The sequence below is a fragment of the Choloepus didactylus genome, chromosome 13, assembly GCF_015220235.1.
Source record: "Choloepus didactylus isolate mChoDid1 chromosome 13, mChoDid1.pri, whole genome shotgun sequence".
NCBI lineage: Eukaryota > Metazoa > Chordata > Mammalia > Pilosa > Megalonychidae > Choloepus > Choloepus didactylus.
In genome coordinates, this window is record NC_051319.1 from 6077611 (window position 1) to 6105060 (window position 27450).

General features: G+C 37.4%; 2 protein-coding genes across 10 annotated transcripts in view; both read left to right on the plus strand.

The window, feature by feature from the left end:
• The window catches only part of RAD17 (RAD17 checkpoint clamp loader component), a 70942-nt gene extending 63376 nt beyond the window's left edge, over nucleotides 1-7566 (plus strand). For all 5 annotated transcript variants that reach the window (XM_037801111.1, XM_037801113.1, XM_037801112.1 and 2 more), the window contains 2 exons: nucleotides 5006-5063; nucleotides 6796-7566. In XM_037801111.1, the coding sequence (XP_037657039.1) occupies nucleotides 5006-5063; nucleotides 6796-7057 (320 nt within the window). In that variant the 3' untranslated portion in view covers nucleotides 7058-7566. The remainder of the gene's footprint in view (nucleotides 1-5005; nucleotides 5064-6795) is intronic.
• Nucleotides 7567-7888: 322 nt separating this feature from the next.
• MARVELD2 (MARVEL domain containing 2) lies at nucleotides 7889-27062 on the plus strand. 5 transcript variants are annotated; one of them, XR_005211458.1, is made up of 8 exons: nucleotides 8174-8232; nucleotides 11512-12660; nucleotides 14611-14646; nucleotides 21585-21733; nucleotides 21987-22158; nucleotides 24679-24729; nucleotides 25260-26084; nucleotides 26124-27062. XR_005211458.1 is itself a non-coding variant. In XM_037802082.1 (7 exons), the coding sequence occupies exons 2-7, from the start codon at nucleotides 11527-11529 to the stop codon at nucleotides 25380-25382; spliced, it is 1665 nt and encodes a 554-aa protein (XP_037658010.1). In that variant the 5' UTR covers nucleotides 7889-7932; nucleotides 11512-11526. The 5 variants fall into 5 exon arrangements, 3 of the variants coding, with proteins under 3 accessions (XP_037658010.1, XP_037658012.1, XP_037658011.1); XM_037802082.1 differs by lacking the exons at nucleotides 8174-8232; nucleotides 26124-27062 and adding an exon at nucleotides 7889-7932 and having other exon boundaries at nucleotides 25260-25382; XM_037802084.1 differs by lacking the exons at nucleotides 8174-8232; nucleotides 26124-27062 and adding an exon at nucleotides 7963-8118 and having other exon boundaries at nucleotides 25260-25382.
• The last annotated feature ends 388 nt before the right edge of the window (nucleotides 27063-27450 follow it).

Sequence of the window (27450 nt, forward strand, 5' to 3'; positions counted from 1 at the left end):
TCTTTTTTAACAAATTCCTTTGAGGTACAGAAGCTTTTAATTCTGAGGAGTTCCCATTGATCTATTTTTTCTTTCATTGTTTGTGCTTTAGGTTAAGGTCTAAAAAGCGACCTCCTACTATTAGGTCTTAAAGATGTTTCCCTACATTATCTTCTAAGAGTTTTATGGTAGAGTTTCTTATATTGAGAACTTTGATCCATGCTGAATTAATTTTTGTATAAGGTGTAAGGCAGGGGTCCTCTTTCATTCTTTTAGATAAAGATATCCAATTCTCCCGGCCCCATCTATTGAAGAGGCTATTATGTCCCAATTCAGTGGATTTGGGGGCCTTATCAAAAATCAGTCAACTGTAGATCTAGGGGTCGACTTCCAAATTCTCAATTCGATTCCATGGATTGATACGTCTGTCTTTGTGCCAATACCAGGCTGTTTTGACTACTGTGGCTTTATAGTAGGCTTCAAAGTCAGGCAATGTAAGTCCTCCCACTTGGTTTTTCTTTTTTAGAATATTTTTAGCAATTTGTGACATCTTTCCTTTTCAAATAAATTTGTTGAGTAGCTTTTCCAGGTCTACAAAGTAGATTGTTAGAATTTTGATGGGAATTGCATTAAATCTCTAGAACTGTTTGGGTAGAATTGACATCTTAGCTATGTTTAGCCTTCTTATCCATGAACACAGAATATCTCTCCATCTCTTTAAGTTGCCTTCTGTTTCTTTTAATAGAGTTATTTAATTTTCTGTGTAGAGGTCTTTCACATCCTTGGTTAAGTTTATTCCTAGGAACTTAATTTTTTGTTTATTTCTATTAAGAATGGAATCTTTTTTCTTGAGTGTTTCTTCAGTTATGTCATTTCTACTGTATAGAAACATTACTGACTGATTAATCTTATATCCTGCCACTTTGCTGAATTTGTTTATTAGCTCAAGTAGGTGTGTTGTTGATCTCTCAGGGTTTCCCAAGCATAAGATCATTTCATCTGCAAATAAAGAGTTTTGCTTCTTCATTTCCAATTTGGATGCCATTTATTTTTTTTCTTGCCGAATTGCTCTGGCTAGAACTTCTAGCACAATGTTGAATAATAATAGTGACAATGGGCATCCTTTCCTTGACTTGTTCTGATCTTAGAAGGAAAGCTTTCAGTCTCTAACCATTAAGAATTATACTAGCTGTTGGTTTTTCATATATGCTCTTTATCGTATTGGGGAAGTTTCCTTCATTTCCTAACTTTTGAAGTGTTTTTATCATAAAAGGATGCTGGATTTTGTCGAGTGCTTTTTCAGCATCTATTGAGATGATCATTTGATTTTACCCTTCTGTTTTGTTAATGTGTTTTATTACATTAATTGATTTTCTTATGTTGAACCACCCTTGTATGCCTGGGATGAACTGTACTTGGTCAGGGTGGTTTTTTTTTTTGTTGTTTTTTTAAATATGTCTTTGAATTTGATTTGCTAGTATTTTGTTTAAAATTTTTCCATCTATATTTCATTAGGGAAATTGGCTTGTAGTTTTCCTTTCTTGTAGCATCATTATCTGGTTTTGGTGTTAGTGTGATGTTGGCTTCATAAAATGAGTTAGGTAGTATTCCATTTTCTTCAATTTTTTGAAAGAGTGTAAGTAGGCATGATGTCCGTTATTTTTGGAAAGTTTGGTAGAATTCCCCTGTGAAGCCATCTGGGCTGGGGTTTTATTTGTAGAAAGCTTTTTGGTAACAGATTGGATCTCTTTACTTGTAATTGGTTTGTTGAGTTCTTCTGTTTCTTCTTTATTCAATCTAGGTTGTTTGTATGTTTCCAGGAAATTATCTATTTCCTCTGAATTATCTAGTTTATTGGCATAGAGTTGTTCATAGTATCCTCTTATGGTATTTTTTATTTCCTCGGGAGCCATAGTAATTTCCCCCCTCTCATTTATTATTTTGCTTATTTGGGTCTTCTCTCTTTTTGAATTGTATCAGTCTAGCTAAAGGTTTGTCAATCTTGTTGATCTTCTCAAAGAACCAACTTCTGGTTTTATTTATTCTCTATTTTTTTTTGTTCTCCATATCATTTATATCTGCCTTAATCCTTGTTATTTCTTTTCTTTTACTTGCTTTAGGATTAGTTTGCTGATCATTTTGTAGTTTATTCAGTTGTTCCATTAGTTCTTTGATTTTAGCTCTTTCTTCCTTTTTAATGTATACATTTAGAGCTATAAATTTCCCTCTCAATACTGCCTTTGCTGGATCCCATAAATTTTGATATGTTGTGTTCTCATTTTCATTCGTCTCTAGATATTTAGCAATTTCTCTTGCAGTTTCTTCTTTAACCCACTGATTATTTGGGAGTATGTTGTTTAACCTCCAGATACTTATGAGTGTTCTGGTTCCTTGATAGTTGTTAACTTCTAATTGTATTCCATTATGGTCAGAGACTGTGTTTTGACTAATTTTAATATTTTTAAATTTATTGAGGCTTCTTTTATTTCCCAGCATATGATCTGTCCTAGAGAAAGATCTTCCTTATCTTTTATTTCCTGTTGTTGCTCTCTTTGTGTTTTTGTCCTTCCATTTTGGAAGATTATCTGAATTTTGTTTTCTAAACCATCTATTGAATTTATTTTAGTAATCATATTTTCATTTCCACAAGCATTTTATGCTCATGATTGAGTTTTTTAATGTAATTTTATTGAGTTATATTCACACACCATATAATCTATCCAAAGCATACAATCTGTGGTTCATAGTATCATGACATAGTTGTGCATTCATCACCATGATCATTTTTAGAACATTTGCATTACTTAGGAAAAGAAATAAAAAGAAACAAGAAAACCCTACATATAACATACCACTTACCCCCGACTTTTATTGACCACTAGGATTGTGCGCTTCCAATTTTAATACTTACAATAGAGTAGATTAACTGAGACAGTGTAGTGTTATCGGAGATACATATATAGATCAGTGAAACAGAACAGAACATCCAGAAGTAAGTCCATACAAATAAGGGCAACCAACATTTTAATTTAATTAATTAATTTATTTATTTATTTGCTATATAGTTATACAATCATTATCAAAGATCAGGGCTATTGGATTACAGTTCAACAACTTCAAGTATTACCTTCTGTCTGTTCTCAAACACTAGGCACTAAAAAGAAATGGAGTCAGTAGTCACTGTCATTTATTTGTTAAATCCTAATTTCTCAGTTATACCTCCGCCCTCTCATTAGATCATTCTCTCAGTCTTCAAGGGTATCTGGGCAATGATCATTTTAACTTCCTCATGCTAGCAAAGGTTGTTGACCTTATGGGATAGAGAAATAAAACTGGTTGATATTCTTGGAGAGACTGGTAACCTTTGGGTTTCATGGCTTATCTGGCATGGGATCAATCTGGAGGCCTTAAGTTTCTGAAAAAATAAACTTACTAAGAAAAACTTTTATAGTAACTTAGATAGAGCCTGGGGCACTCCCTAGGGTTTTTAGGAATACTGTTGGTTGGGGCTTGATATACTGTGGTAGTTTGCAGTGTCTGGCTAAAGCTTGCATACGAGTAACCTCCAAAATGATCCTTCAACTCTGTTTGAAATCTCTTAGCCACTGACACTTTATTTTGTTCCTTTTCTTTCCCCCGTTTTGGTCAAGAAAGCATTCTCAGTCCCATGATGCCAGGTCCAGGCTCATCCCTGGGAGTCATTTTCCATGTGGTAGGGAAGGTAGTGAGTTTATTTGCAGAGTTGGCTTAGAGAGGCCACATCATGATTGTATTTTTAATAGTATCTTGTTTTTGTTTTGTGAATGCAATATCTTTTTATTTTTTACCCTGAGATTAGGGTAGTTTTTTTGTTTGTTTGTTTTTGTTTTTAATTATCCCTGTTTTCTTCTGCATTAGTATTATAAAATGAATGATTAAAAAGCTGATTGGAATCTCTGTGTGCATGGCCAGCATTGTCAACAGCTGGGCTTCACTTTAGGGAAGGTCTTAAGTTGTTAGTATCTATAGATGTTTTCTTGGGTCTGTTCAGGTTCTCTAGGAAAGAATCCTTCAGACTTCTACCTAAAGAATAATACACTAGGTCTCTGGTGTTCTGGGAGGAGGTCTAATGAAGGGGTCCTAGGTCTCACCATTCAGTGTACAGTCTCAATCTTTTGGGTCAGAAGGAAGCAGATAAATCAAACGTGTATTCAATGCACTGTATAACTTGAAGTCAAGGCAATATGATACCTCCATTTGATTCTTATATATAAGGCTCTTTTGATTCTTATATATACTAAAATTTCAGAACTACCATTCAGCATTATCCTGGTTCAAATAGAGCCAAAGTTTATTCTTTTTACCTTTTAAAGGAGAGAGGCACATTAGGAAAGGTTTGTAAAGTGTGCTGATGGACAACTCATATTCCTGTGAATCAGTAACATTTCTTCCTTAATTATGGTGTTCTAGTTTGCTAATGCTGCCAGAATGCAAAACACCAGAAATGGACGGACTTTTATAAAGGGGGTTTATTTGGTTACACAGTTATACTCTTAAGGCCATAAAGTGTCCATCAACAAAGGATATCTTCACTGCAGGATGGCCAGTGGCGTCCGGAAAACCTCTGTTAGCTGGGAAGGCACATGGATGGCATCTGTTTGATTCCAGGTTGCATTTCAAAATGGCTTTCTCCAAAGTATCTACATCAGCTTCCAATGGCCAGCTTCAAAATGTCCATCTCAGCTCCAGCTAGCTCCGCGCTCCTTCTGTCTGAGCTTATATAGTGCTCCAGTAAACTAAACAAGGCCCACACTGAATGGGTGGGGCCACACCTCCACGGAAATTATCCAGTCAGAGTTATCACCTACAGTTGGGTGGTCACATCTCCATGGACACTGAACCAATAGGTTCCAACCCATTCCACACTAATACATCTGCCTCCACAAGAATGCATTAAAGAATATGGCCTTTTCTGGGGGACATAAATATACAAACCAGCACATATGGTATCTTTAAAAACTTTTTTTTTTTTAATCTCTGTTTTCAGCTCAGATTTCTTTTATCCAAGATATTGGAAGGCTTCCTCTGAAACGACACTTTGGAAGGTGAGCTTATTGCCTTAGTTTCCAAAGAGCTGTTATTGAAATGTCTACTGCACATGTTATATATTTATTCAGTATATTACCAATAAATGTTATCTGTAAAATCTTAGAAATATATGTTGTACTCAGTGATAAAAGACCATACAATTACATTGCATGCCTTTGTTTTATTATTAAATATACAGCATATGTTCACCCATTCACAATGGAATGTACAGACCAAACAGAATCATGAAATCACAAAGGCAGAGGGGTCTTTAAATTCCTCTAGTTCAACAAGTCTTGCAAATCTAGAAACCCCTTTTCAGCTTTCCTGCCAAAAGGGGGTTCTTAACCTATGCTTAAAAACCTCTAATGACCAGGAATTACCTCAAAAGATAGTAATGTCCTTTTTATTTCCTTTTTCATAGAAAATTCAGAGACACAAAAATAAATAAATAGGGATAGATGGATGTGTACACACACACATATACTGTTCAGTATGTTGTGAAATGGCTTCTGGGCCTAGATCAGTTATTGACACAAAGCCTATTTCATTCTACTTAGCTTATTTGTAAAGTCAAATTAAGCACTCAGGCATTTAAAAAAAATGTTTTAATTGCTTGCTCCCTGGTTATGAGAACGAAAGTAAATGATAAAAATGACACTCCTTCCTGATCCCAAATGGAAAACTTTGTGCTATCTGAGCTTTTTTTCCCTCCTCCTGAATAGTTTCAATTTAAAGCCTTTGTAGTGTTAGTGGTTCTTTATGGATTATGGCTTAGCTATATAGAATCTGTCTTTACGATTATAGGAAGACAATGCACAATAGAGATGCATCTTAAAGCATCTGTTATTCAAGCAACACCTTAATTTTGTACGTTTAGCTTATTTCCAACGTTTGTCATCACAACCTTGTATCAAATACTGTTTATGTAGGATGAATTCATAGACATGAAATTGCTGAATCATTAAGTATACACATTTTTGAGGCCTTTGCTATGTATTGCCAGATTGCTTAGAAAATTATGAGTATATTCTTTTCTACTAACCCTTGCCAACACTGGGCTTTATCTTTTTAAATTTTATTTATGTTTCTTTGTTAGAAAAGTTGTGGGTTACATTACAATCATTCATAAAATACAGAATTCCCATATACCACCCCACCACCACCACCTTGCATTGGTGTGGAACATTTATTACAAGGGTTGTATCATTTTAAAAGTATCTTTGCCAATTTAGAAGATGAAAATATAATAGTTTATTATTTTAATTTGTATTTTTAAAATTCCAAATTAGGTTGAACAATTTATTTTGTAAGCATTTGTATTTCTTTTATAAGTTGTCCATTCATGTTCTGTGCCCATTTTGCTATTATGTTCAATAAAGAGCTGCTACAAATTTTTAAAAAAATTAATATAATTTAATATAATAGCAAAACAGAGTTAATATAATATAATAGCAAAACAGAGTTAACTAATATGTTCAATAAAGAGCTGCTACAAATTAAAAAGAAAAAATGTAATATATTAGTTAACTCTGTTGAATTGTAAGTTGTTAGAATTTATTCATAGTGTGTCATTTACCTTGTGGTTTTGTTTATATTGTTAAACTAAAGGGCCTGGCTAGACAGTGAGCACAATGAAGAGAAATGAAAGACTAAAAGAGATAGCTTTGTACTCATCACACTCACACTGTAATTTAAAGGAATACCCTCTTTGGTTTATTATTAATGCCTTCATTATTAATCTGACAGATTGAAAATGGAAGCCCTGATTGACAGGGAGCATGCAATGATAGACCCAGACAGTGGAGATGAAGCCCAGCTTAATGGAGGGCAGCCTGCAGATGCTGCAGAAGCACTCACACAAGCCGTTCAGCCCGAAGCCTTGACTCTTCCTTTGAGTCAGAATAGTGGGAGTGAACTGCCCGCCAGCCAGCCTCAGCCCTTTTCAGCCCAAGGAGACATGGAAGAAGAAGACATAATAATAGAAGACTATGAGAGTGATGAGACATAGAAACCAGCCTGCCAGTCAGATTGCTGCTTGATAGATTTATTTTAGTTTTTGCTCACTGGTACTTGAACAAAGTTAAACACTTTTCAGGTGAATTACAGATTATCAGTTCTTCACTCTTGTAATATTTAATCACAAGGAACTGACTCTTCTATCATCTTGAAGTAAATGGAAGATCAAGCCTTTAATTTTCTCTAGTATTTATTTAGTTTTGTAAGTGGCATAAGAGAGGAGGTCGGTGTGTATGAAGTATGTTTGAACGTTATGCCAAATATAAGAAAATGTGAAGGAATAATTCAGAATATGAAAACTTTATGTGGAGGTTGTAAATAGGAATTATAAAACAGTTCAGGCTGCAATTATGAGTGTAAATAAACTTTGTGCCTTATTTACAGTTTCTCGATGGTCTCTAGCTTCTAAGATACCTTTTATGTGTTGTAAAGTGGAATATTTTAGATACTTTTTGGAAAGTATTTACATAATTTATATCAGTATTAAAATGTTGAATTTCATTTCGTTTCTTTTATCTTTTAACGTTTTCTAACATGCGATGTCCGCCATTTTTACTTAGACATCTGGTGTCAAACTTTTCAAAAGATAGGGAAGAAAGGATGGCAGCCTTGTGATGAGACCTCCCCAGAGGGGTTAATCGTACCCTTAACTACCTTTACCAAAGCTCGCTCTTTGTGTGGGAGCTTGGTTGAACCATTGCTGTGTGGTGCAGGTGGGGCGCCCACCAGCCAGGCCCACAGCTGGAGTCCGGCAGGCAAAGTCGGGCGGGGCACAACTTGGCCCGGCCCTGCCTCGGCCCCGCCCAGGAAGCCTGATCCCGGTTTCAGTCCCGCGGGCGGTGCGCGCTCTTCCCGGCCGCCGCGCAGGTGAGTGGGGCCGAAGGGTGTGTGGCCCACGTGACCGGGGCGGGGGCCGGGGGCTGAACACGGCCCCTCTCACAGGCCTGCTGGCCGCCTGGGAAGTTTCCTGGCCCGGCCCGCGCTCGCCGCTCAGCCCCACCAGAACGTGCGGCCGAGACCCGAGCCGCTCCGGGCGGGCCGGACGCGGGCGTGGTAAGGGTTGAGCCCGCTCGCCCAGCCTGGTTTCATTCAGGCGACGCGGGTGCCGCGCGACGACGCGCCACTGTGGCCGCGAAGCCGCTGCTCTTGCGTGCTCTCCGGGAGCAGGTAGAGGTGGAGCCCGAGCCCCGCTGGGCTCTTACTTTTCCCGAACCTGGGGCCTGGTTACACTGGCCTGGGGAGGTCGGGCCCGCTTTGGTTCTGGCTGCTTTGGGGTGGAATTTTGAAAGGAAGGATTAGCAGAGTGGATTTCCAATCAGAATTGCAAGGGCGGAACACTCATCTGGAGTGGGCAGAGCAGACAGTTGAAAGGGATTTGCGGGAATGGGCGCCGAGAGGCTGACTGCGGAGAAACCCCCGCCAAAATGCTCAGTTCTGTGGCCGTCGCGGATTGTGTTTAAACCTACAAAGAGGATATTCCTGCCCCTCACCCCATGCCCGGAGGCCTAGAAATATCTGAAATCTCTGCATTTCGTTAGTCCAGCAAAACTTTACAGCCAGTTAAAGCCGTGAGTGATTCAGTTTGTGTAAAGGTGACCGACTAGTCATGATTTCCGTGACACTTGGCTGGGGGGAGCCATTTTTCCTGCCACCGCTATGGCTTTCCGAGCTATGTTTTCCAACAGAATGCAGACAGGCTTCAGGGGCTTGAACAAAACAAAGACCCACTCTTTCTCAGTGTGCTGAACCTAAGTGTAGGCTCAGTGGCCTCCTGAAGTATTCAAAGGGTATTAAATTACAGATGTAAGACAATGCAGCTGACCCGGCCCCTCTAAAGTCACTTATTTTGCTTTTCCACAGTTCTTCAAATTTATATTTTTTTGCTTTGTATTTAAACATTGATAAGTTGATCTAATTCAATAAGTCACTTTTCACAAGTGGAGATAAATTGAATCCATTACAATGAACCACACTTTTACCGGTGGGTTAAACAATGAGGTATCTGTAAGATGCCTATATCTAATAGCTATTGAGAGGTATTATATACAACTTGCTAAAGTTATTTGTTGTGTTTTGCGTCTACATTTTTTAGGAATGTGTATCTCAAAACCTATATTAGAAACCACAACTTCTCTAATAAAGGGAAAAAAACTAATAGCACTACTCTTTTCAATTTTCATTTCTAGAATTTAAAATTTAATTTTAGACAACAGGCTCTAAAAAGACAAAAATAATTGCTCTCATTTATAAAGCTCCAAGCTGAAAGGGACATGCTCGGTCTGTCACAGTTAATTCTGTAACATTGGTCCCCATTAGAGGACCACACCCTTTCTTCTCAGATCACTTCTCAGTTCACAGCCATACCTTTTCCTGTCTCAGGTGTCTCCTGTATGCAGACTACTAACTTCACATCTCTACTTGGATTTCTAACAGGAATCTCAAGCTATACAGCCCACTTCTCCCCAGGACTAAGCCAGAGGGGTGGAGAAATGAAATATTGCAGATGACATGATCTGATGTTTGGAATTTGCCTCAAAGTAATCTATTGGTAGAGAGAATACAGTGTGGGGCAGGGAAATAGATGAAACAAGATCGGCCATGAGTTGATAATCATTGAAGCTGGTTGATGGATATACAAGGATTCATAATACTATATTCTCCACTTTTTATTATGTTTGAAACTGTGTATAATAAACATTTTAAAATTTTCTGTATCTAGAATTTGACCTCTTCTCGCTATCTCCATTGCTACCGCTGTGGTTTATTAGATCATTTGACTGTCCTCCTAGTCCGTCTCCCTGTTTTAGTCTCTGCCACCTGAAGTATACTCTGAACACAGCATCCAGGTGATCCTGTTAAAACATAAGTCAAATCACGTTACACCTCTACTCAGAATCCTCCAATGGCTTCTCATCTCACTCTCAGTAAAGGCAAAGGACTTCTGCAGTCGTTTTCAAGGCTCCATACAATTCAGATGACTTCAGCTTCTACAAATTTTTACTACTCACCCTCACACTCTACTGCTGCCACACTGCCCTCCATTGCCTTAATCTTTCTCTTAACATGTCAGGCACTCCTGCCTCAGGGCTTTTGCACTAGCTGTCCCATCTGCCTGGAACACTCTTCCATCTGATATCTGCCTGGGGTCCTCCTTTACTTTCCTTCAATTCTTTATTCACGTGTCATCTTTTCTGTGGGGACTTCCCTGTCCACTTTATTTAAAATTGCAACACCTACAATGTACTCCATCCCCTTTCTTAACTTTGTTCCTTAGCTTACGCTATATTATATTTCACCTTACCTTATCTGTGTCCTCACACTAGAGTTTAAACTCCATGGTGGCTGGGATTTCAGTTTACTTTGTCAATGCTCAGTAAAAATTGGTTGAATAATGTCTCCATTTTATAAAATATAAAACGAAACCTTAAGAATACCTGAGTTGTTCAACATCGTAAAGATGGGAGAATCCGTTTTAATTTTAAGACTTTCATAGAGTCAGGTACAATGCTTTGTGCCCAGTGAGTCTTTAATAAATACTTGCTCGTAGGTAATACATCATACCATAAACCTAGTAGTTACATTAGCGAATGGTTTCCTCCCCTTTGTTTTTGTGTCCGGGTCACTGATTTCATGCAGGAAATCATTAGCCCTAGTAAAAGCATAGCTTTTTCTATGCTTTGTTTTTTTTGAGGTGGATTAAACATCCCTCTAAGACACTTTCTGAGACTTACCATGGCAGGCAGGCAGCAAATCACTTTTAGATAATCACTCTGCTGCTTTTCTGTATTGCACCTTTAGAGAACCCTCTCTTTTGGTGATTTTATTCTCAGAGAATACAATGTTTTAAAATCTCTTAAGTGTTAATATTTTAGAGTAGAGGAAGCAACTCCTATAAATAACTTCCCTCATTTGGGAAGGGAAGCTTCTCTCTGCTCCATGTGTTTTTAACAGACTGCTTCTCCTTTGGCCATTCCAAAGCAGATTTGAGTTAATGAAAATGATGAGTATTTGCTGACCCATCAAATTTTGGTATGCTCAGATGCTTCAGTGTTTTGATTTAGTTATTTGAGGAAAGGATTCTACTTGGGAGTGTTAGTATCCTGTATTGTTAAAGTTTTTTTGTCATTTTTGTTTTTTACGTTTTATTATTTATAAAGCTTATAGATACATTGGATTCATAAATGTCACAACTTGTAAAATTCAAAATGAAGATTAAAAATTTAAATTGCCTTTAAAATGACATAGAATGACGACTATATCCCTGGCTTACATAACTGTTACATAGGTTTAAAATATTTATATTTATAATATTTTTATGTGTCATTATAATTAGACTTGATTATGTTGGTCTCCTGAATATGATCATTTGCAAATAAGTGAATAAGATCAATATCACTGAAAGGATAAATAACTAAACACACGTGATCACTTTAATCTCTTCCACAGGCGTGGAAATCACAAATGTCGTCGGGGAATCGGGACAGACACTACGATGCGGTCCCAGTGGATTTGCCTGATCAAAATGGCACTGCCAGAGCCCTCCAGACTCTTCACGACAGCGAGCTGGCCCTGAGTGCTGATCCTTTGCCACCACCCCCTCTCCCGTTACAGCCACCATTCGGCCCAGACTTCTACTCAAGTGACACAGAGGAACCAGCCATAGCACCAGATCTCAAACCCATAAGGCGTTTTGTCCCCGAATCCTGGAAGAATTTTTTCAGAGGGAAGAAAAGGGACCCGGAATGGGACAAGCCGATGTCTGACATCAGATATACTTCCAATGGAGTGGAGTGTTCACCTCCAGCCTCTCCAGCAAGACCAAACCACCATTCTCCCCCCAACTCCTGCAAAGATCCTTACAAAGGGTCAGAAGGAACCCTTGATTCCCGGAAGGAGGCTGACGCAATGTTTCCCCACGATCCCTATGGCTCTCTAGGCCGACACACACAAACAGCTCGAACATACAGCGAGAAGGTGGAGGAGTATAACCTGAGATATTCCTACATGAAATCGTGGGCAGGACTACTGAGAATTCTGGGTGTGGTGGAGCTGCTTTTGGGGGCCGGCGTCTTCGCTTGTGTCACCGCTTACATTCATAAGGACAGCGAGTGGTACAACTTGTTTGGATATTCGCAGCCCTATGGTGTCGGAGGTGCTGGTGGCCTGGGCAGTATGTATGGGGGCTATTACTACAGTGGTCCCAAGACCCCTTTTGTACTCGTGGTTGCTGGGTTAGCTTGGATCGCCACCATTATTATCCTGGTTCTTGGCATGTCCATGTATTATCGGACCATTCTTTTAGACTCTAATTGGTGGCCTCTAACTGAATTTGGAATTAATGTCGCCTTGTTTATTTTATATATGGCTGCAGCCATAGTCTATGTGAATGATACCAACCGAGGTGGACTCTGCTACTATCCATTATTTAATACACCAGTGAATGCAGTGTTCTGCCGGGTAGAAGGAGGACAGATCGCAGCGATGATCTTCCTGTTTGTCATCATGATTGTTTATCTCATTAGTGCTTTGGTTTGCCTAAAGTTATGGAGGCATGAGGCAGCTCGGAGACATAGGGAATATGTGGAACAACAAGAGGTAAGTGGTTTAACAGTCCTTCTGTTTATTTTTTTCTGTTACTTACTCTCTTGTTAGATATATGTATGGTCCTCAAAACAAACCTTTTATAATTGTGTGGTTTGTTTTACATCTGAAGTTCAAAAATCCTAACTCAGTATTCCAGACATGCTTTGACTAAGATGACCCACTCGGGCAATTCACTCTTGTATAACATTGCAAGTAGGCACTGGATGTATAATATATAGTTTGTTGACTGCATTATTATTTCTTCCTGATGCTTAAGATGAAAACACAGCTACTGAATTTCTGCAGAGAAGAATAATATATTCAGTAAAAATAAGTTGGAGGCGAATCTAGATTCTTAAGTGTGATTAGAATTTAAAGAAAAAAAGCAACATAATTTGGCAGTTACAGGAGGAATGGTCTCATTTAAATCTGGTATGATGAGTCCCACTTTCTTCCAGTGAGTTAAATAAAATCAAGTGAACCACATTTGATTTTTTCAAGTATTGAATGGCTTAGCTGTAAGGAACATACTCTGAAAACTTGCCAAGGAGCTTTGCTGTTTCATCCTTATTTTGGGGTGGGGGTGGGTGGGATATGTGTGTTCTAAAAATAGAATAGGAGCCCTGCACTTGTTTTTATTTCTAGGACCTAACTAATCAAATATAATATTAAGAATAAGAATTAATAATAATATCTGGGAGATAAGATTATGCGAAAGTCCTATTTTTTTTTTTGAACAGTAGCAAAAATGGTAGGGAATGTTTTACTAGCTTCAATATACCCTGAAATAAATTGATGTTTTGTTCTCTTCTTCAGAGGAGGTGTGTGTAGTGGAATTTTCTATGCCACTAAAACTTTCAGTTTTATCTTAAATGTTTTCTTAATTTTAAGTCAACTATATCATGATTTTTTTTTCTTTCCCACTTTCATAGATACCATAGAATTACACATGATGTATATTGGGCAAAACTATAAATGAAAATTAAATCTTGTCCTTATTTACTCAAAAGCACACACTGGCATATATACATATATATATGTTTAATCTTTTGCATGAATCTGATGGATAACAACAGCAAAAAAAATTGAATAGTTTCAAAACAAGTACTTTATGTGTTTTATAAAGAACCTCAAAATGTTTCAATGTGATCTACACCCTCATGTCACAAAATATATTTATTTTACCAGAACTCTATGTAGATTCAAGTTATTTCTAAAAATTTATCTCAGCACCTTAAGCATATTTTTTAAATTTACATCTCTGTGTTCAAGGTAAATAACTTTAAATTGTAGTCAATGTGAAGTCCAGATAGTGACACTCACAAACTTCCTTTTAATTTTATGTAAGCTTAATAACAACAAAGTTCTTAATTTCATTTTCAAAATTCTATGTGAATATGACTATAATTTTCACCATAATACTTTTCTTTCTTTTCCCTTTCTCAACAAAAATTCATTCCTATAAGGCCTTTCATAAAGGTAGATTAGAACAAGTTACCTGTAATGTTGGAGGCTGTGCCTTTTTGTGTGTTGCTAAAATTTCCTAAACATTAGAAGATGTAATATTCTGTAGCTTTTTTCTATTAATGTTATAGTGTAACTGTCCTACTCTCAAATCTTTCAAGGTAAAAGCATCCAGGAAAAAAATAAAATCTCTAGGGAGTTCAAAGCTACACACATAATTGTATCCACCATTTTCCTGCTTCCATCTTGGCCTTGTGCTCCCGACACACAGGGAATTACAGCTCGCCTTCCTCCCGGGTTCTGCTCTGACCCTCAGGCTCTCCACTGGCTTTGGAAATGTAGCCAAGACAGTATGAGGAACATTGAGCTCTGACATCATCTGTCAAATAGAGACTCAACCTCTGTAGAATTGAGATTGGCCTATAAATGCAAATGGATGAAAATATTTGTAAATAGCTTCATGTTTTTGAAAAATCATTTTAACTTTTTTTGTTCCAGATAAATGAGCCATCTTTGCCATCAAAAAGGAAAATGGTAAGAATAAAGTTCCCTTCACGTTATACTTTTATCTCTAGGTTTATTAACTAGTTTTCTTCTTGTCTACTAATCTAATTGGTAGGATCATCTGTCTGTGAAAGTATATCTACTCCAATGAATTCATAATAGGACTTTCAACTTTTTTATAATCTAAATGGACCAAATCAGACAATGCTATGTATAGCTCCTTTTCATTTTGATAGATGCAGGTAAACAAAGTTGGTTCTCCTTACGTGTTTAAAATTTATTTTTTAAAAAATAAAAGCAATTCTCCCAAACTTTCTTTAGTTCTCTTTAAAATTTTTTGGCATTCATTTCTGTTTTTCTCACTTTGCTTTCAGATAACAAATTATGAAGGATCAGAATATTTCTATTCCATGATTAATTAATTGTGTGACCATAGGCAAATTATTTAACCTCTCCTTGCCTCCACTTCTCCATCTGTAAAATTGTAATAATAGTAATTTCTGCCACACTAGTTATCTGAGAGGATTAAATGAGATGCTGTTGTAATTATTTAGATATGATAATTTAATATATTATTAATAACTGTAATTTTACCCTCTATTGAAATGTTCTTTTTTAAGATACTACACAATGTTTTTCTAAGCAAGAAATTAAGAATCTAACCTTTGGGTTTGTTTGTTTCTTTGAAAAGGGTTTGTATTCACTTAGTACAAAGTGTAGAATCTTGTTCTTACTCCTATACCCCAGCCTCCCAGTTCCCTTGTCTGGAGGTGACCAGTGTTATTAGTGTCTCACGTTTCCTTTCAGAAATGTGTTATATCTATTCTCTCTCCCCTTCTTTTACACAAATTGGTAGCATACTATAAATACTATGTCCCTTGTTTTTTTTTTTTTTTTTTCCACTTAACAGTACATTCTAAAATGTTTCCACATTTAAAATGTATATAAACAGCATCTGCATTCTTTTTTACAACTACATAGTATTGCATGGTATGGATTTACCATAATTTATTTAATCATCAATGAATATTTAAGTTGTTTCCAGTTTTTCACTATTAAAACAATGCTGCAGGAAGTGGCCTTGTACATACAAGTTCATACTTTACATACTTAATTCCATAAATGTACAAGTACATATGAAAGATGAATTCTGAGAAATGAATTTCTTTATCAAAGGGAATGTGCATTTTTTAATTTTAATTACCAAATTCCCCAGTAGAGGTTTTACCAATTTCTACTCCCAACAGCACTGTATGATAGTACAAGTTTCCCAACCAATACAGTATGTTAAGACATTTTTTGTTGTTTGTTAAAATGATAAGGGAAAAGTGATATCTCATGTAGTTTAAATTTGAATTTCTCTTATCAGAAGGGAGGTTGAGCATATTTCCATATGTTACATTTGTGTTTCCTTCCCTACTAACTGTTCATATCCTGTCCAGTTTTTCCATTGGGTTATTTATTTGTATGAGTCCTTTTCTGAAGCATACATTTTGTAAATACCTCTCATAAGATCCCTTTTCACTTTATTGTATATATTAGTGCACACCTGTATTTGAAAATGTTTTATTCAGAATGAAATAAGGTATTTATGAACTGGTAGAACAGTCTGGCCAAGGGATCATGTTTAAGACATCAGTGTCATCATTTATTCATTCATTCAACAAACATGTGCCAACTAGGCTATGGACCTGTGATACAAAGTGAATATTGCAGGATGCATCATCTACTAGATCAGCTACTTACTTGCTTTGTGATCTTGGGGTAAATTACTGTATTAGTCAGGGTTTTCCAGAGAAATAGAATTGACTATATATATATATATATATATATATAGTATTTATTTTTATTTATTTATATATATACATGTCTATATGTATAGGTGTATACATGTAAATATTATGAGATTTATTATAAGAATTGGCTCATGCCACTGTGGGGATTAGCCAGTCTGAATTCCATAGGGCAGCCTGCAAGTTGGGAACTTGGATGAAGGTTTCCATGAATTCCCTAGGAGAGGGTGACTGGCTGAAGTAGAAATAGGATTATTCTTTCTGCTGAAATCATCAGTTTTCCCTTTAAGGCCTTCAACTGATTGGATGAGACTTCTTTGCTGAAGGCCATCTCCTTTGTTGACTGTAGATGTAATCAGCCACTGATGCAATCAACTGACTAATGATTTAAATCTAGGAAATACCCTGACAATAACCATCAGGCTAGTGCTTGCTTGACCAAATAAGTGGGCACCATAACTTAACCAAGCTGACATGTAAACCTAACCATCACTCTTACCTTTTCTGAACTGCAGTTTCCTGTCCCTTGTTTGGGACTATCCACTAGGCTACCCCTTCTTATTTTGCATTTTGAAGAATACAATTTTTAAAAAGCTAATAAAATCATTTTTAAAAGAAATAATGTAGAGACATAAAAGCAAAATCAAATAGAAACAGCATTAAATTCTAATAAATTCCTAAGGACTGAACAGATTTCTTTTCCACACTTTCCTAAGCCAAAACTGAAGGACCTCAAAAGTCATAGGGTGGGTTTGGGACCAGGGAGCTATACATCATTACATCATACCCTGAACAGAGAGAATCAGAAACTGGACAATTACGCTAGCTATTTAGTTCTCCCTGTTTATAACTTGATAAGATACTTTTTCAGCTCATTTTTAAGTTGAAAAGTTTAATAATTATGTTGAAAACGTTAGTTATTGTGTTGCTTAATTATTTTTTCTTGCCTTATAATAAAACCTTTCTAATATTCACTGACAAGGCTAGTCTTGGCTAGAAGCAAAGAAAGCTCATATTAAATTTGGGGCTCTGGGTGCCTTCCCTGCCCTCCTTTGATATGTATATAATCAGGAGCTCTGTTTGAGAGCAGTCTGTCCCAAGGCTGAAGCCCAACACATCCTTCCTGTGAAAGGCTTAAGGGATTTTAATTCTTTGCTTCATGTCCAGTTTCAGGATTTTTTCCCAAAAGAGTTTTTCAAACTGATAATCAATGAGGTTCACCCAAAAAGAGTAGAAGAAAATGTTAAGATCATAAAATTAAAAATAATAATAAGCAGGTAAAATAGTCTGTATGGAAATATTCTGACTTCTTAAAATCCTGTATTTTAAATCTTGTATTTTATGCATGATTGTTCTGTAAACCCACAGCTTCTCTAATAAAGAAAAAAAAAAACCCTTTTAACATTAAAAGGTAAATCTTGGAATAAGGGATGGGCAAGTAAGGAAAATAAATAGTTAGTTCCTGCTTGAAAAAACTTCACCTAAAAAAAAAAATTAATTGTGGACTCTTCTGTTCAATGTGACCACCTGGGCAGAATTTGTTACTTTGACTAGGAAATCTGAGATTGATGCCTGGTGCTTCTGCCAAGATCCAGAGGATCAGCGAACTTCTCTGCAACTTCTTCAGCCAGTCCGAGTGAAAACTGAGTTGTTAAATATTTAGATGCTAAGGAGAGATGGCATGAAATAGAAATCCGTTTTTCAGATCAAAAAATTTCCCCTAATATTTAATACCATGATTCATTATCAAGATTAACTATATAGGAATTCATTAGGATGAAGAAATGGCATGCTAACTAGGAGAAAATACAGCAGAATAAATACTAACCTCAAAAATGCATTCTCTAAAATAACTGTCCTTTCATTTTGTTTCCTGAGGGAGTCTGCTTCCCATTCACATTTTTGCTGTTTGGTGGCCCAATGGGTAGGCCTGCTTTCTGTATCTTGGTGATCTGGTTTCATTTCACCCAGGCCATGGTGTAGAGCTTCTCCTTTTCATAACCTTCCCCAAGGGCTGGTTAGCAGGCTGAATGTCTAATCCGTGGAGTGTGCTATTTGGCAAGTTAAGAGCTGGTGGTTTTTTCAGAATGAGCTAATGTTAAACTGAACCTCAGAACAAGTCTCGGAGACAGGGAAATCAGAAAACAGAGGCTTTAAAAAGCTGCCCTGGCAAGATAAAGAGCGAGGTTTTAAAATCCTGTTTTGTATTTCTTTTTCAAAGAATTAGAGGGCCCTCCTGAAGCCACTCTCAATTTAGTTCAGCAAATTAAATTCAGCAAGTCACTGTCCCAAAGACACAGTCTTACTTTCCCTAGCAGTATGGCACTGCCTGCCCTGTCCATCACAGACTCATTTCTAGGGTGCTGCCAGCACTTCAGTGAACTTTAGGGTATGAACAAATTACATTTATGTAAAGTACAGGTTTCCTCATCTTACTCAAAGTATAAATGAGCCAAATAGTTCTGAGTTTTAATTGCAGCTTTTCCACTTCATAGCTGTGTGACCTTGGATAATTTCCTTGACCTCTCTGAACCTCACTTCTTTATGTATAAAATGGAAACTCCTCTTCAGAGATCCACCAGCCTCATCATCTTGGTGTTCTGGGCACTGCCCAGTGGAGTCCCTGAACAGTCTTTTCCCATCGCAAGGCTGCCACCTGGAGTGGTCCCCGGGGTCTTCTGTTTTCCATTTGTCAGCTTTTTTAGCTCTTGAGATCTATCCTCTGATATTTCCTCTCTAGACCATTTCATCTGGTGTTCTTTTCCACTCTTTTGTTAAACACATCAATTTTTTACTAAAAAGGCCTGTTCCGGTTTGCTAATTCTGCCATTTAGCAAAATACCAGAAATGGATAGGCTTTTATAAAGGGGGTTTATTTGATTACAAATTTACAGTCTGAAGGCCATGAAAATGTCCAAATTTAGGCATCAACAGAAGTATGCCTTTACTGGAGAGAGGCCATTGGCATCCGGAAAACCTCTGTTAGCTGGGAAGGCATGTAGCTGACGTCTGCTTGCTCCCAGGTTGCGTTTCAAAATGGCGTTCCCCAAAAGACAGCTTTGGCTTTCAACGGGCATCTTCAAAATGTCTAAGTTGCAGCTGCTCTGAGGTCCTTTTGTTTGTGAGGTTTTGTAGGGCTCCAATAAACTAATCAAGACTCACACTGAATAGGCGGAGCTACACCTCTGTGGAAATAATCTTGTTCTAGTTTGCTAATGCTGCAGAACGCAAAACACTAGAGACGGATTGGCTTTGATAAAAAGGGGGTTTATTTGGCCACACAGCCACAGTCTCAAGGCCACAAAGTGTCCAAGCAATCAGGTACCTTCACTGGAGGATGGCCAACGGCGTCCGGAAAACCTCTGTTAGCTGGGAAGGCACATGGCTGGCATCTGCTCCAAAGCTCTGGCTTCAAAACGGCTTTCTCCCAGGACATTCCTCTCTAGCGAGCTTGCTCCTCTTCAAAACGTCACTCCCAGCTGCACTCAGTTCCCTCTCTTTGAGTCAGCTCATTTATATGGCTCCACTGATCAAGGCCCACCCCAAATGGGCGGGGCTACACCTCCGTGGGAACATCTCATCAAAATCATCACCCACAGCTGGGTGGGGCACATTCCAAGCAAATCTAACCAGCACCAAAACATCTGCCCCACAAGACCACAAAGATAATGGCATTTGGGGGACACAATACATTCAAACCGGCACAATCTAATCAGAGTTATTGACTACAGTTGTGTGGGTCACTTCTCCATGGAAACAACTTAATCCAAAGATTCCAACCTAATAAATACTAATATGTCTGCCCCCACAAGATTTCATTAAAGAACATGGTGTTTTGGGAGACATAATACATACAAGCTGGCACAAGGCTTCTAGGAGCTCTTTGTTTTTGGACCCAGGCTGACTTAAAAACCATCCCCCTCCACACATATGTATCTAAGATTCTCATAGCCCTTTTTAGGGAATCACAAGCTAAGATCACTTAGACAAGTTAAAAACAGCCACTGCAGCCCATCAAGCTATACGACACAAAGAATGAACCCTAATGTATACTGTGGGCTATAATTAATAGTATAATTATAATAATATTGTTACATCAATTAAAACAAAAGTATCACACTAATGGAAAATGTTAATAATAGAGAAAACTGCCTGTGAGAGGAGTATATGGAAACTCAGTACTTTCTGTGTGATTTTTCTGTAAACCTACAAAAACTGTTTAATAAAAAGCAAGAAAGCAAGCAAGAAAGAAATGAAGCATTGATAAGATACAACATGGATGAATCATGAAAACATTATGCTGAGTGCAAGAAGCCAGTCACAAAGGGCCACATGTTAGTGCATGATTCTATTTATGTAAAAGTCCAGAAAATGCAAGTCCATAGGGCTGGAGAGGAGGAGAGGGTTGGGGGGAAATGGGAAGTGACTGCTAAGGGGTATGAGTTTCTCCTTGGGATGATGGAAATATTATAAAATTGATTGTGGTACACAATTCTGTAAATATACTAAAAGCCACTGAACTTATACTTTAAATGGGTTGGTTGTATGGTATGTGAATTATATCTCAATAAAACTGTTACCAAAACAAAACAGAGCCATAGCCTGTCCTCTGTGGTCCCAGCAATAGGCTCCTTACATTTAAAACTACTGAAGATAGGAAGGGTTTCTTTCTCAAGATGAATTTGCATGCTTCCATTTTCAGATAATAAAAATAATGTTCCCCTTTCTGACATATTCATTGGTTACTTGAAATTGATTCCTCTCAAATTCCCTGATCATTATTTTTCTCTTTTCATTTAAATAGACTTTGTTCCATTTTTATCCCTGAATTTCTTATTTTTTAGTTACTTTCTCTCATCCTTTTACAGTTAGTTGGTGGATAAATCCTAAATAAGTAAAGTACTTAAGACTCCCTTTGTTATTTTATCATCCCCCTTTGACATACATAATTGGAGGTGGGGAGGGTGTTTTATCTGTTACATACTTTCATATCTCAAATATAATTCCCTTTAACTATTAAACTTTATGAAACATGTAATTTTGAAGTACAATCTTAACTTCTACTTCCACTTTTCCATCCCTCCCCTATTTCCTTGTAAGAATAAATTTGTGGTTTTTTGTTTGTTTCTTTTTTGCTTGTTTATAAGTAAATTCTCTATTTCTCCTTAACTGTAGTGTGAAATGGCCACCAGTTGTGACAGACAAAGAGACCCAGAAGTTAATATCAAAGAATTGAGAGCAACAAAAATGAAACCTGAACTGTTAAGTGGACACATTCCCCCAGGCCACATCCCCAAGCCTATCGTGATGCCCGACTACGTGGCGTGAGTACATATCTAACTTCTTCCTCAAGGGTGGAAATTGAGAGCTTTCCATTTTGGGCCCTTCATTTTCCTTTTGTCTCCAAGTTAATACTTTCTGCTTAAAATAATTTATACTTGAACCGTTGTTTGCTATCTAAGGGCCATATGTTTAATTTAAGGCACAGTATGGTAGATGAGGAATAAACTAAGCTGTTTTCCCAGATAGCTTGTTTTCAGTGAAAAAGTTATAACTTTGGTTTATTCCCCTTCCCAGAAAATACCCTGTGATTCAGAAAGATGATGAACGAGAGCGCTATAAAGCTGTGTTCCAGGACCAGTTTTCAGAGTACAAAGAGCTCTCTGCGGAGGTGCAGGCCGTCTTGAGGAAGCTTGATGAGCTGGACGCAGTGATGAGCAGATTGCCACATCGTTCGGAAAACCGACAGGTCAGTGCCTGCAGCTGGCTGGAAGAAGCACTGAAATTCAAAGGAAGAAAAATCAAAGTTTCCCTCTGCATCTGCCGTCTAGTATCTAGGAAAATCACTTGATATCTTCAAGGTGACTAGTCAAGATGACAGTTACAAGTATACAGTTTAATGTCTTTTGCCTTCAATTGTGAAACAGTATTTTGTTATCTTATTTAATTTGCATAAGATATGTTCCGGGTCAGTTAGGCCCCAACCAGAGACAGATGGCACATTCACATTAGGATAATTGAAAGAGGGTTTATTCATAAAGCTGCAGGCAATGTGTATGGGGTCGGGGGGAGCAGCAGGGGTAGTGTGCTCTCCAGGGGTAAGTAACAGTGAAGGGGTTAGTTACCACCCCAGGCCCATAGGGTAGAGAGCAAGTAGGTAGGATAGAGAGTAGACCTGAAGCTTCACACAGAAGCTACCGGGCACCCACATCAGACTGATGACTCTGATTGTGGCAGAGAGGACAGCCAGGAGTGGAGGTAGTAGTCGGGGTGAGGGGAGTGCTTAAGCTTTTTTGGCACTGTTATGTTTTTTTGTTGTTGTTTTTTAAAGAGAATTATTAACCTAATCTATTACTTGTGTAATTAAATTTTTTAAAGCCCATGAAGCATTGTTTTATAAATGTCAAGTGAATTAATTTGTATATATATATATTCTTCTGAGAATCCATATTAGTTGGGCGTCTTGTTTTCACCCACAGAATTTTAAGTGTTCATTTAAACCAATTGTAATTATGAGCTATCTAAGCCAAATACATACAGTAGTGACATTTTCCCAGTGCTGGAGCAATGGAATGGTGTTGGTTTAGAGACATCAGTACCAGGAAGCAGGAGAATTCTAGCAAATACTGAAGGTCAAGGGTCAGTACCATTTGGAAAACAAGCAAAGTCCACAGGTCCAAGGAGGGTGACCAAGTTTAGTGTCCGTCAGAGGAATATAGGAAGGAACAAGGGGTCAGCACAGGTTGGGAAGAGCAAGCCGGTTGGAAGAAATGATGCCGAAAAACCCTGACTTGACTGTGACCTGCAGCCTTTGAGCCTGGGCCTGGTGGTCTCTGATTTGTAGGCCCAGGGAGTGGACAAGGGCTCAGGCGTGTGGGTCTGCAGTTGGGGCATGGAGGAAGGACAGGCCCTAATTAGAGTAGGGGCTGGGACTAAGGCTTCCTGTGATGAATCCACACGAGGTGAACAATGAGCATCTTCTCTAATGTTTAACATGGTGATAGCCCTCAGATACTATCAGGGCCCCTTCCAGTCTTTATCTAAAGTAGAAATATTAGTTGTCACAAAAGTTGACTTCTCATAGACCATAGGCTGAGCTTTGCCATGGGCAGGGGTCTGCTGGCAAGGCTCATTCATTTTCCCCGCATGTCTCCAGGGGAGCTTGTGATGTGTTAGAAAGGGTCCTGTGGGCCTGTTTGGAGGCACAGGTTCTCTCACAAACCTGGTTGTGTGCCCCTGAAAAGTAAAACAATTTCATGACTTTTCTAAGCTCATAAAATGGGAACATTGCCCAAAATAGTCCGTCTATGATGGACTCTAGGATAGATTTGACAGCGCTTGTCTCTGCCTGCATCTTAAGCCCAGCACCTCTAGCCCCAAGCAGCTAGCTCATTGCCAGCCCAGGACCTTTTAGTGTAGATTACAGCGGAATTACCGGATTCTTCATCATTCCTGGAAAGGAATCAAAGCATGAATGATATGCATGATCTTATTATGTAAATGACATTGAAGAATAAAAACATATTGGGAAAAGAAAGTGAATAAGTGATGGAAAATGTTCTTGGGGAAGCTTTTAGAACTGTAGATTACTAGATTGCAATTTTCATTTATTAGGTTTGCAGTATCTGGCATCTGTAGTTATAGGTTTGCACGGATGAATGGTGGCATTGCTCTAGTATTCTGTTCCCTTTGGATAGACTGTTCAGACCCTTAACAAATTCATACTTATTATAAAACTTAGAATAAAGTTAGAAGGAACCTTATTAGTTTTTTTCAAAAGTTGAATAGTCTCAACCTCTTAATCTCAACACCTAATAACTTAAAAAAGAACTTTCCAAAGGGGACAAAAATGATACTTTATAATAGCTCATATTCTAGTTATTATGTGCCAAGCACTTTATAAGGATCATTTCATATAAATAACCATTCTCACCACCCTATTACATAATTAGGGTTATTGTTTCCATTTACCAACAAGGAAACTGAGGTTCAGGTGGATAACTAGCTTGCCCCGAGTCACACATCTGGCAAATGACGGTGCTGGGACTCGAGTCTGGTTCTGTTTGTTCACCCTGGACCTCCGTGTCTGGCCCAGTGCCTGGCAGTAGCAAGCACTCAGATCTTTGTCCAGTGAACTGAATTTTTATGTGTGAGTATTTTTATTATAATTTTGGGTAAAAATTGTTTTCTGTCCTAATTCCCAATGTACTTTGAGACATGACCTTGAATAAATGTGTTTTAATTCAGTTATACAATGTGTTATTTTTAGGAACATGAGAGAATTTCAAGAATCCATGAAGAGTTTAAGAAAAAAAAGAATGTGAGTAAAACAATTTTCTTCTTCAAAGTATATGCTTATCCAGCTATACTCCTGATAAGTGACAGACTTAGATTCTTTTAGCTAAAGTATTTCTTTCTTTTTTTTTTTTAATCTTAAGATGCCATTTGTTAGGGAAAATCGGTGTCTGCCAGACACATTTTCTTGTAATTTCTGTCCTGTTTACATTCTGATATGTCAAGAATTAACACCTAAGGAAATAAGCAGTGATATATATAACTTCACACATATGTCCTTCAAAACAATTGAGTTATTCTACATCTTTCTAACTCCATTCTTAACTTAGTCTCACAAAGGAGTAGAGGTTGAAGAGATCTTTTATCAGTTTTGTCTATATTGTTTACTTTTTTACCTTAAAAGTGCCTAAATAGTAGAGCACTATTTACCTTAAAAGTGCCTAAAAATGTAGAGCGCTTAACTCTTATGAGGCAAATATTAAAATTGGCTTCAAGTAAGTCTGTTCTTCCTTGATGAAATCAGAGGCTGAGATAAAAGCTATGTTTCTTTTACAGGATCCTACATTTCTGGAAAAAAAAGAACGTTGTGATTACCTAAAGAATAAACTTTCGCACATAAAACAAAGAATTCAAGAATATGATAAAATAATGAATTGGGACATGCAAGATTATTCTTAAACCTTATTTGAAACTCCCTTTTTATGGCAAATTTAATATTTATTTACTGCCTTTTTATGCTACTCTCTGTGATAGAGAAGCAATGCTTCTTGAATCAGCTTCTAGTTGGTTTAACCTTATTAAAGAGTATGACTTCACTCAATCATTTCAAAACAAATTCAAAGTTACCATTTGTCTACCATTCCATACCCATCTATCTTGTTAAAATGTGTTGTCATTTTAAGTGCTCTAGAGATCACATCCTTGCAAAGTGATGAGCAAGTGGAGTTTCAGTTCTGGTGCTGCTTTTTCTCTTTTCACTCAGGCACGTTCCTAGGATTTTTCTAGGACAAATTTCCCTTCCCAGCCAAAGGTATCATCTCTTCCCCTGAAAGGGGTTTGAATCCCAGATCACTATTTACAAGCTTTGTGATCTTGGACAAGTTGCTTAGCTCTCAGTGCCCATTTTCTCATCTATAAAATGGGGCTAATGACAGTACCTGCCTCATAGGGTCGTTATGAGGGTTAAATGAATTAATATTTCTAAAGCACTTATAACAAAGCCTGGCACATTATATGCACTAGAGGTCAAGTGCTTCACTCATTTATTAGTGTTTGTGAAATCTATAGAAATGTTTGTGAAATAAATAAACTACATAGAATGAGTCTCAAGAAAAGGTCCTTAATAAGCAAGCCCAGCCAGCGAGCCACACTTTCTTCTTTGTGCAGTTATCTCTCACCACACATACCACGCTTAGGCAGATGCTTGCCGGTGGTTCTGGGCCCACTGGGGTTGAACACAGCTTCCCTATCTTTAATATTCAGTATCAGTGATCAGACCAGTGTCACAGATAGAGCATGTCCCTACAGCCCAGCCTAACTGTACACTTAGAACAGAAGGACTGAGTGAACATTAGTGCCCTTTTCTATCCCCTTTGGACATTCATCCCAAGGCCCCATGATGTTACACTGACTTGGAATCTCCCTTTGATTTATTGGGATACTTTATCTTTTCAAGAATTGTCTTGGCTATGGGGCTTTATTCGTGAGAAATGTTATCTTTATTTGTATGAACAATGGACTGCCTAAAAAAATGTTTAAAATCATCATTATTGGAGTCTGTTCAGCAGCATCTATGTTGTAAATAAATTCCCAAATCTAGAATTATAGTTTCTGTTTAATATAGCTGCCATTCAAACAATCCATGCTCAAAGACTTTTCTAAAGTGATGAAACCAAACATTAGAAAGTGTTGGTTACTGAATGAATTTTCCAGTTTTTCTTATCAATGAAATCTTATTTAGTGTTTATTGTTAATATTTTAATTCCATGGTTTCCAGACTATACTTAGAGCCCAAAAAATCTTAAGACTAGACATCTCGGGAAGAGTGAGGCCCTCTGGGAGCCCTTCACTGAAACAAATTCACTTTCTCTTTCATGTAGTGGGGTCCTGCTTTAACATTCCACTTAAGAAGAACACCATACCTTTTTTTAAAAAAGTTGTAATACTACCATTTTGGAACTGTAAAAAGTTAGATAAATACTGCAATGAAGTATTAAGAGAATTTAACTTTGTGGAACTTTATTTTACTACAATTGTAAATATTAATCATTGAAAACCAATGTTGTAACGATTTTTTTTTAAGTTTTTATGTCAGTACCTAGGTATATTAAAATTTCAGTTACCTGTTGTTTTTGTGTTGTATGTACTTTATTGTTTGTTTTTCTAGCATTCCTGTGTTCACTGGGCATGTTACTTCTTGAAAATATTTTCATTTATCAAAAATAAACCGGAAAGTCACTGAAAACTGGTAGGTCATGAAGTTCAGGTGACTCACTATACCCCTTTCCCCTTATTTGCAAGAACTCAAAGTCAAAGCCAAAAGTCGTGAGACTGAAGAGAAAAGATATTTTCCTGTACATTATCTTTCTTTCACCTGACTTTTTTTTTTTTTTATTAAATTCAGTTTTATTGAAATACATTCACACACCATACAATCATCCATGGTATACAATCCACTGTCCACAGTATGATAACATAGTTATGCGTTCATCACCACAATCTATCTCTGAACATTTTCCTTACATCA

What these genes read in the sequence shown, in the direction of transcription:
- MARVELD2 (XM_037802082.1), top strand. Translation starts at nt 11,527, where the DNA reads ATGTCGTCGGGGAATCGGGACAGACACTACGATGCGGTCCCAGTGGAT. An exon ending in GTGATGCCCGACTACGTGGC is followed by an intron (nt 21,734 to 21,986) that starts GTGAGTACATAT and finishes TCCCCTTCCCAG; the next exon opens with AAAATACCCTGTGATTCAGA. An exon ending in ATCGTTCGGAAAACCGACAG is followed by an intron (nt 22,159 to 24,678) that starts GTCAGTGCCTGC and finishes TGTTATTTTTAG; the next exon opens with GAACATGAGAGAATTTCAAG.